The sequence below is a fragment of the Lissotriton vulgaris genome, chromosome 3_1 (genome assembly GCF_964263255.1).
Source record: "Lissotriton vulgaris chromosome 3_1, aLisVul1.2, whole genome shotgun sequence".
In the NCBI taxonomy this organism is placed as follows: Eukaryota; Metazoa; Chordata; class Amphibia; order Caudata; family Salamandridae; genus Lissotriton; species Lissotriton vulgaris.
This window is the reverse complement of record NC_141689.1, coordinates 473,086,439-473,097,143: the sequence shown is the minus strand read 5'-3', so window position 1 is coordinate 473,097,143 and position 10,705 is coordinate 473,086,439. Positions and strand designations below refer to the sequence as shown.

General features: G+C 45.2%; 1 protein-coding gene across 1 annotated transcript in view; it reads right to left on the bottom strand.

Moving 5' to 3' along the window:
- Nucleotides 1–5,976: 5,976 nt before the first annotated feature.
- Nucleotides 5,977–10,705, bottom strand: part of PPWD1 (peptidylprolyl isomerase domain and WD repeat containing 1) — a 399,690-nt gene continuing 394,961 nt past the window's right edge. The window contains exon 11 of the mRNA XM_086960692.1: nucleotides 5,977–6,337. Coding sequence (XP_086816818.1) covers nucleotides 6,194–6,337 — 144 coding nt within the window. The 3' untranslated portion in view covers nucleotides 5,977–6,193. The remainder of the gene's footprint in view (nucleotides 6,338–10,705) is intronic.

Sequence of the window (10,705 nt, the reverse complement as noted above, 5' to 3'; positions counted from 1 at the left end):
ACTACTCTCTATACCTTCTTCACTCATGACGTCTTCCCCTTAAGGGTATCTATCTTGGTACTGCCGGATTACATTTCAGACCAAAAATACATAACAGGGCTGGGTGAGGGGGGGGACTCCTTAGAGAGACAAATCTGGCATCAACGGCCAGGTTCAGTAAGGGGGGGTTTTCCAGGGAGGGGAAGGGGGAGGGGGGGAGAGGGGTAAAATTGCAAAATATCCTCATCGGTCAGACACCGTTCTATATTTACAAATCTTATTAAACACATCTCAGTTTTGTTTAACCTGCCTTGGGAGTTGTTATCTTTATACTTACTCAATGAGTCGGTGTAGGAGTAAGGATATCAGATGATGGGAATAAAATTCTTGTCCTGGAATGTCAAAGGCCTGCGTGTTAAGAGTAGGAGGTATAGAATACTACAATATTTGAGGGACTCCCCAGCGCAGGTCATTGTCATTCAGGAAACACATCTTCTCCAACAAGAAGTGAAGGATATGTTGAGGAAAATTACATGGGTAGACTGTTTTATTTGTACCAACCATAATGCGAATATTTGGGGTATCCGTATCATTTTCAAAAGGCAAATTAGAGCACAGATTCTTGCCTATGAGGAAGACTTCAGTGGTAGGTGGCTATATGCTAAAGTAAGTCTAGAGGGCAGACCATATAATCTGGTTGGTTATAATGGACCTAATCAGGACGACCCCTCATATTTGAACAAAATCCAGAGCCACCTCTTAACTCACGATCCAATAATTTGGATGGGAGTCTTTAATTTAGTACTTAACCCAAAATTGGATAAATCCCCCAATTCAAGGGCATTAACCTATAAGAAATCCAGGCAGGCGCTGGGGGTTGTTATGTCAACGCTCGGATTGGCAGATCCATGGAGGGAGAGAGCAGGCGATGCACTCGGCGTATCGTATCACAATCAAAAATACAATCATAAATCGAGAATTGATTACGCTCTTTTTATTCATTAAGAGACCCCCTGAAGGATATAGTGTACATGCCCTCGCATTTATCAGATCATTCTGCCATATCTTTTTCCTTACAATTAGCTCAGCAATCCTCTCATACCTCTTGGTCATTTGACCGTACGATCCTTTTAGAGGAAGAGGAAACTGACTTCCTCATCCAAGAAACAAAATTCTTTATGGATACCAACATAAATTCTACACAGCTAGGTATAGTATGGGAGGCCTATAAAGCAAATTTGCGAGGTCATATAACCAACAGGGCCTCTTATCGAGGGAAATTATACAGGACAAAGATCGCCAACATTGAAAAGGAAATCGCCCTCCTTGACCAACATATTGGCTCCGGAAATGGGACTAATAAGGAGCAGGAACAACGTAAGGAATTAAAAGAGAAGTTAGACAGTATTCTTCAAGAGAGGGTTGCTCTGAGATGGGCAGCAAGTAAGCTCTCAAACTTTGAATACGGTGAATCCGCAGGTAAGGTCCTCGCATGGAAAATTAAATCTGACCAGGTCAAAAAACACAAAGCGCATCAGCGTAGAGGGGGAGACTCATGAAAGATCTTCTTTTAGAGATATCGGAGATGCATTTCTGGAGTTTTTTCAGCAAATTTATAAGGAGGAGATCTCGGATGACCCGATGTCTAAGCTTAGATGGTTAGAGAAGATGACTCTCCCCACTCACACCTCGGAACAAAGTGACCGGCTTGATAGACCTATTTCAGAGGAAGAAGTGAGCGAAGCTATTAAAAAGGTGAAGTGGGGTAAGGCAGCGGGCCCTGATGGTCTTCCCGGTGAACTACTTTGGGTCTTGGCACCCGAAATAGTCTCAGTGCTTACAAGACTCTTTAATGACATCTTAGCTAATGGTGCTACCCCTCCTAAATCATGGGGGGAGGCAACAATTGTCCTGATCCCGAAACCCGGGAAAGATCCGGCCAAATGTAGCACTTATCGGCCAATTTCGCTTTTAAACAGCGATTATAAGCTCTTTGCGGCTGTGCTGGCGAATAGGTTGGGACGCGAGGTTGGCTCAATAATACACACCGACCAGAAGGGCTTCATACGGGGTAGACAGCTCCCAGATCTTACGTATGACCTAATTGGGGCAGTGGATATCGCCTCAAAGTTCTCCCTTCCTTTGGCCATTATGACCATCGACGCTACAAAAGCGTTCGATCGAGAAAATTGGGCATATTTAGCTGAGGTAATGAAGAAATTTGCAATTGGGCCAAACTTTCGGAGATCAATTGGTCTGCTGTATGCTCATCCCAGTGCAAGCATTTTGGTCAACGGTTCATGTACCCAGCCCTTTCAGATCAGTAGGGGAACAAGACAGGGGTGCCCCCTGTCTCCTCTACTTTTTAACATGTATTTTGAACCACTCGCACAATCCTTCAGGGATGATCCAAGAATCTCCTCATTCGAATTCGGCGGTTGGGAAAGAAGGGTAGGGCTCTACGCCGATGATATAGTAATCTATACCAGTAATCCAGCAAATGCCTTCCCCTTTGTGGTTGAAAAGGCCAAAGAATTTGGAAACATATCAGGCTATGATATCAACGCTGAGAAGACTGAGCTCATGACGTGGAATATTGCTGATCCGGGCGTTGGGGTGGCACCCTCAATTCGCTACATCAGAGTTAAAATCACGCAAGACATTGACACCCTAGCAAAAGTTAATTTAGATCTGGTTTTCCGAGAATGTAGGGCCCTATTGAAATCCTGGGCGGGTCTTCAATTATCAATTTTTGGGAAAGTCAATATTGTAAAAATGTCTATCCTTCCGAAACTGACCTTTATTTTCAATTCTATTCCCTTGGCTTTTGACTCCAAGCAACTTCTTAAGTGCCAGCAAGAAATCAATTCTTTTATTTGGGGCAATAAAGCTACTAGGTTGGCCTGGAAAAAATTAAGGAGGAGGAGGGAAAAAGGAGGGTTGGCCCTCCCAGACCTGCAGTATTACTTTTGGGCATTCCAGCTCTCCCACTCAAGAATGCTCCTGAAGTCACCAGATCTCTCTTCAAATGGGAGACTGTTTAAGGCAATGCTGGTAGGGGCAAACCTCCCGCTAGACGGGTTTCTATTTAAGTTTGGAGACCGAAAGTTCTTCAAAAAGGTGAGGCTTAAGACTCTTTTAACACTATTGAAGTCATGGGTGCAAATCAAACGTAGAGTGGGGCTGGCATACTTTTCTAATTATGCTCAGATATGGGATTCTCCTGGGCGCCCACTGTGCCTGCAAGACTCTCTGGAAACCCCCCTAATTACAGCTGGGTTTTCAAGATGGGGTGAATTGATATCTGGAGGCATCTTGATAGAGTGGGAGGAGCTTAGGGAGAAAGCAGGGCCGACTGTCAAGATTTAAGTACATACAAATCAGTAGTTGGGCCAGAGAATTAATTAGGAAAAATCCTAACATCGGGAGACTTAGCCCCTTAGAACAACATCTAGTAGAAAAACAGACAGGAGGTAAGGAGGTGGCTCTTTGGTATTGGTCCATATTGGAAGAGATAGATGGGGATTTCAATCTCCCAATGGAGCTATGGGGAAGAGAAATTGTGTCATTAGATGAGGACTTGTGGATAAAATCCTTCTCTCTTCTGTATAAACTAGTTAAATCCGCCTGGCTTAGACGAAACCATCTGTTTACCCTACACCGGGCATATCTCTCACCTTTGCGTCTATCTAAATATCAGGACGGGAAATGTTGTAATAAATGCCAACTACCAGCAGCCTCAGATACACCAATGTTTTGGGAATGCCCCCACATATCCGTTTTTTGGAAAGAGATTAAAGTCACCTTAGATTCAATTCTCAAGACTAACATTCCTTTAACACTATCACTAGTCATCTTCGGGTTTGATCAGAATATTATTGGGGCAGCGCGGTCCTTTATATTCTATGCTATCCTGTTGGCAAGACGGCAGATATGTATGCACTGGGTGGATACCATCCCTCCCACTCACTCTGCTTGGCTAACCTCACTCTACGAAACATCTAAGGTAGATTTGAAAAGAACTTGTAGAGTCCAGAGCCTCACATTTTGGAAACTTTTGATAGACTGGAAGTGAGGTTTTCTTTGCCTCCTTGGGGTTCCCCCCTGCCCCCCCAAGATCCGATGATTATGCCCATTCACTCCATGGCTCAGTATTGTGGTCTGCCCCGACTCCGCTATTTACATACTGGCTTTACAGGCATAAAGTTGCCTAGAGGAACGTTAACAAGGTGCATTGTATCTCCTACCAACTCGTAATAACTTCTGCCTAGTTTGTGTAGCGGCTCAATGTCCAGGGCATTGCTCCCAATGGCAGTGAGGTGGTTGGGTTGTCTTCTTTGCATCCAAGGAACGTGTGTCGGGCAGATGATTTAAAAAAAAAAAAAAAAAGAGCTCATTGTCGATTCTAAACCCCAAGTTTGGCACCGAGTCCACTGGCTTGGGGAGGGGGACTGGCTCTTGGGAGGGATTCAGTTCTTGAGGCCAACAGAGTGCCGCGAGAGGGGGGGGAGGGGCCTGCTGGTTAAAGAAGAGCACCTCAGTTTTATCCAAGTTCAGCTTGAGACAGTTGAGTCATCCAAGCCGAGATATTACACAGACATTTTCTAAAGTTGGCAAATGCTGCCTTTGATTGATGTTTGAAGGAAAACAGCAGTTGGTTTTGTCATCCGCATAGGAGATGACCTTTACTCTGCAGGATTCAACCAGTGTGGCAAGTGGCATGAGGTAGGCGTTGGAGAGGACTTAGTGCGGAGCCCTGGGGGACACCAAATAACACAGGTTTCTGGGGAGACATGTAGGGCTGGAGAAAGACTTGCTGTGTCTGGTTCTTCAGAAAGGACCGGATCGAAGACCAGGCCATGCCCTGAATGCCCAGGCACTTCAACCAAGAGAATCGAATGAGCCACCGCATCGAAGGCCACGGACCGGTCCAATAGCACAAGCATGGCTGAGTCGCCCTGGTCTATGGTCTTGCGGACCACTCTCAGACACTTCTAGGAGGGCAGTTTCCTTGCTATAGCCTGTTCTAAAGCGTTTTTTAGATTCCTGAAATTCTGAAAGTTGACTCTGGACTAGTTTCTCAAGAATGTTTGCTAGAGCCGGCAGAAGAGAGATAGGTCGAAAGCTTTTATATTTTGTGGGGTCAGCTTCTGGCTTCTTGAGGATTGGCAGTAGGTAAGCCAGTTTCCATAAGGAAGGGAAGATGCCTAACCTCAGGGAAGCATTCAGGATCTGATTCAGAGGGTTATTAAAGCAGGTGGCAAGGAGTTGAAAAATCTGGGCAAGGCAGGGATAGCCAGGCTTACAAGCTAATAGAAGTTTAAGGAGTCATTGAGAGAAACCGGAAGAAATTCGGTCAGAACCTCGGAATTATCTGAATAGGCATCATGCTTGGGTGAGGTCGGGTTGGAAGGGAAGGTGACATAGATAGATAGGATTTTGTCCTGGAAAAAAAAAATCAGATAACCAAGCACAGAGGGAGGCTGTAGGTTGTACTCTACTAACAAGAGCAGCAGGATTAGTAAAGTCTTGAAACATTTTAAAAAGTGTTCGATGAATTTTCTGCTAGTTTGATCTTGTGGGCGAAGTAATCCTTTCTGGTGCTGCGTTTAAGCTTGTGGAAGTTTTTTTTAGAAAGTTAACCTTCATCCCTGGATGACATTTAAGGAGTGCTTCAGTTCCTAGGGTGTCACTTTGGTGGTGGGATTAAGCATTGGCTCATTTGATAGTGTGATGTTGTCACCGCCTTTTGCCAAATAGCCTCTATGAAGATGTGGCACATGCCGACAAGATAGTTTATTATTTGGGATTTGGTTGATATTACATTTTGACAACCGTGGGGCTTAACAAGTACTCTCTGGTTGGGGAGTTTGGGGATTGCTTCCAGAAGAAGCAGACCCACAGGGAACTATTATCTTCCTTCTCCTCTACTAATAGTGCCAGAAACATAAATGTTTACTATACTGGATTGAAGACTTAATAAACACATTACATCCATTTACAGGTTTAAAGTTTTATTTCTTAATTTACAAATTATTGAACAAAATCACTTGATAGTTGCATGGCATGAACAACAGAAGACTTGGTGTAATAGTTGGTGCTGTCCTGTGGCTTTCCTGAGCAGAGAGCGTAAATGAAAAACACATAAAAAACTTTATAATGGATCTAAAATTCAACATTAAAGATTTATCAAAATTTATAAAATTTTCTTTAATTATTTCACAGTGATACTAATTATGCTAATGTCTTCGTACGGTTTGTCAGTTTTGGGGTTGACTTTCACATTGGAGATCCGCTGAACAACTTCCATCCCTTTCGTCACTCGCCCAAACACTGTATGTTTGTTGTCTAGCCATGGCTATTTAATGAAAAAGAAAAGGAAAAAGGAAAGCAATGTTACAATTTAAAAATCTTGATTCAAATTTTTTTTTTTTTAAACCATTGAACGCAAGGGTGACAGTCTAAATTTATATGAGAGAATTAAAAGACTGCTTGCTTTAACTCCACAGCAATCACTGGTTGAATAATTTGCATTCAAAACATTTTAACCGTTCTACATTTTAGAATCATCTCTGTGTACTTATGATGCATGTTTTGCAAGAAAAATGCTTTGTTAGTACTGAAATCTCTTACTGACCAATTCTGCAAGTATAGACCGACTTCTTAAACCAGGGTATTATGGGCAGTTGTGATAAATGGTGTTAGGGCCTACTCGTTGAAAAACAAACTTATTGTTTCACATCGACTCTCTCCAGGTTTCAAAGAGTAACCAACAGAGCTACACTAACCTATTGCTTGAGGCGTTCAAATGTTTCTACAACATTAGCAATCTTACTAAGAGCATGGAAGGCTAAGGAAAGCAAAGCAAGAGGACCTGAACAAGCAAATAGACAGAGGGGAAATTCAAAGATACAATAGCACATGGTAATACCATTATGCAGAGACTTCATAAATGAGTTTGGCCCTCAACAGCACAGCACCATCCCCCAAGGTTTATAACAGGATCCCGGAAATATCAGGCCATCACACATGCATATTAAGGCCCACTGTCACAAGTGTCTTAGTCTTATGCTGCTGACATGTGTATGGACCAAAGTAATGGAGCAATGGTAAAAGTAAGATTAGTTCCAACACTTGCATGTTTCACATCTAAAAACCCTGTTAATCATCTTAATGGCAATTCAGCTATCAGTGTAAGCTATGTAAAAAGATAACTTCCTCTTATGGTGTGTGTATGTTCTTATTTTGTACCATGTTTTGACAGCAGTTTGTAACTGGCTTTTGGAGAAGCCAAAACAAGAAACAGTGGGAGGAATGAAGAGGAAACATGCTTGTGAATACAGTGCAGTAGAAGAGACGAATACAAGATACATGCAACTCAACAACAGGATGCCAGGTATTGATGCTTTCTCATAGTGGCAAGATCTTTAAAAAAAAATGCCACTCTGTTCTAATCAAAGCCAATAACTTGGAAGCTTTCCAAGAAATTACTGATATTGCTACAAAGAAGCTTGATAAAGCCACTTCTACAGAAGTACAGCTGTGAAGGCGGCCTGAAACTCTCCAAACAAAGCAAACTGCTAGAACCATTATTCCTCTACAACCTGCTCTACCAGATTTGGTCAGGGGTACTTTTCTGAATCCCTACTTTGCTACCTCTGTAAAGAAGGATCCAATTACAGAATACACTCAATTCCTATAGGAAAACCTACCTACATATTCCCTGGTACTACAAGCAACCAGTAGTAGTAGTATGCACAAGGGTTTACATGCCTAGTGCCCAGGCATGCTCCCGGGAAAGGGATCAGAATCAATCAATCTATCAGAGTACTTTTAAAGCGCGCTACTTACCCGTGAGGGCCCCAAGGTGCTGAGGGTAGGGGGGTGGGGGTGCTACTGCTCGAAGTGCCAGGTCTTGAGGAGTCCTCTGAAGGCGAGTAGGTCTTGGGTCTGCCGTATGTGGGTAGGGAGGGTGTTCTAGGTCTTGGCGGCGAGGTAGGAGAAGGATCTGCCGCCGGAGGTCGTTCGTTGGATGCGGGGGACAGCGGCAAGGGAGAGGATGAGGCTGGCGGAGCGGAGCTGGCGGGTGGGGGTGTGGAAGCGGAGTCTGCTGTTCAGGTAGGCTGGTTCGGCGTTGTGGAGTGCTTTGAGTGCATGGGTGAGGAGCTTGAAGGTGATCCTCTTGTCGACGGGGAACCAGTGTGGGTCTCTCAGGTGGGGGGTGATGTGGCTGCGGCGGGGGACGTTGACGATCAGTCAGGCGGAGGCGTTTTGGATGCGTTGTAGTCGTCGTAGGTGTTTGGCTGGGGTTCCTGCTTAGAGTGCGTCGCCATAGTCCAGTCTGCTGCTTACGAGGGCCTGTGTCACCGTTCTTCTTGTTTTGGTCGGGATCCACTTGTAGATCCTGAGGAGCATGCGGAGGGTGTTGTAGGAGGAGGAGGAGGAGGAGGAGACGGCGTTGACCTGCTTAGACATGGAGAGGGAGGAGTCAAGGATGAATCCTAGACTGCGTGCATGGTCGGTGGGTGTTGGTGCTGTTCCCAGTGTGGTCGACCACCAGGAGTCCTCCCAGGCTGAGGGGGTGGGTCAGAGGATGAGGACCTCCGTCTTGTCTGAGTTCAGCTTTAGACGGCTGCTCCTCATCCAGTAGGCGACAGTCTTCATTCCCTCGTGGAGGTTGGTTTTGGCGGTGTGTGGGTCCTTGGTGAGGGAGAGGATGAGCTGAGAGTCGTCGGCGTAGGAGATTATGTTGAGGTCGTGATGGCGGGCCACTTGTGCGAGGGGGGCCATGTAGGCGTTGAACAGAGTCGGGCTGCGGGATGAAGAATCCCTCAGAAGAATGGACTCTACAGAAAAGAAGGCATTCCAAACATCAGCTATCGTGGAAACTAAAAAAAAATGCTAGCAGTTAAGACCCGTGACAAAGGATTTTTCTAAGGATCAGATTAAGGAGTATCGAAGTGGCAAGCAGCATGTACATTATTCACACTGCCGAAGACTGTTGCACGAGCAACACCACCACTTATCAGAAGCTAAAACCATCATAAGGTAGAGGACATCTCTACAATCATCCTCTGGCTTGGCAGAAGATTATGAGTAACAGGCGTGCACTTAATATTGTGCAATTTAAAATATATACTTTTTAAGAGTGCTCATAGGCAGCCTGAGATAGCCAATTTTTCAATGACATACTTGGGAGAACCACATTTGATAATGATTGATTATTTGTGGTTGACACAAACCAGTTTGAAGATGCTTCTAGTTTCAATTGTGAGCCATTTAAGGGTCACTGGTATAAACGAAATGTGGTCAAAACGTCTTGTACGCGAGACCAACCTAGTTACTTGCTGCATGCAGAACCACTTTTTAAGGGGCAACTTGGACTTTGTGCAGTCCAGTGAATAGCGAGTTGCTAAAGATTGTATCACTGCTTGGAGGTCTTCCTCAGTGGTGTATCTTTCATTTCTTTCATCAACCTCAGCTGAAACTGGAAGCTTTTCAGCCATGCATTGAGAGCTTGAAGGTTTAGATTACTCTGAAACCCATGGATTATGGTCTTTTGACTGTTGAGATTTAGCCAGGCTTGAAGAGGAATGATATATAAACACTGATTGAGAGTGTTTCTTTGGAACCGGTGACCTCCTGTGGCGGAAGCCGGGAGCACCTTGATCCTCTTTTAAAATTTCACTTGTGTCACGAATAATTGTCATTTTACTTTTCTCGCTGTTTCCTGGCACCTCAGGACATTTCTGTCTGTACCACGAGCGCACCGCACAGCGGATTTTATCGCTGTAGTGGAACCAAAGCACCTAAACAAACCAGATCGCCATTGATGGCGAGGCAAGAGGCCACGCCCACTTCGAGGCCAGGCCCCCGCCCTCGATGATATATAAACACTGATTGAGAGTGTTTCTTTGGAACCTGTGACCTCCTGAGGCGGAAGCCGGGAGCACCTTGATCCTCTTTTAAAATTTCACTTGTGTCACGAATAACTGTCATTTTACTTTTCACGCTGTGTTCTGGCACCTCAGGACATTTCTGTCTGTACCACAAGTGCACCGCACAGTGGATTTTATCGCTGTAGCGGAACCAAAGCACCTAAACAAACCAGATCGCCATTGACGGCGAGGCAAGAGGCCACGCCCACTCCAAGGCCACGCCCCCCCCACCCTCCACTTCCCCTTGAAATTATGTGCAACCACCGTACACGCAGCGGACGGGTGCAGCGGGCGCGCCGTTTGCGCGCCGAAGGCGTGCCAAAGGCAAGCCCGTCTTCGTCCGTCCTCGCCAAGTCATCGCATCTCGCCAGGCCCCCTGCTCAAAAACCACGGACAGCATACGTCTACGACAGAAACCTACTCTGGGCACTCAACCCAAGCCCACGCTGTGACAAGTTAGAGGGCTGCATTGGACGAACTGCTCTTCAATGTAAAGCCTGTAAATTAACGATACCTGAGCCACGTTTACTCAGCCACAAAGCTACCAGAAGTAACCAGGCCTCGCTCACTATCTCCCAGCTCAACGTCAGGTCTCTGGTCAAACACCATGCGGAGGTAAAATCGCTTCTGATAGACGAGAACCCAGACATTATGTTCTTATGTGAAACCTGGCTTAGGGATGAACTAACCAGCATCCCCAATCTAACGCTACCGGATGGGTTCTCCATGACCTATATCAATAGAGACTCGAGGGGAGGCGGCATTGCCGCCATCTATAGAACTAGGGG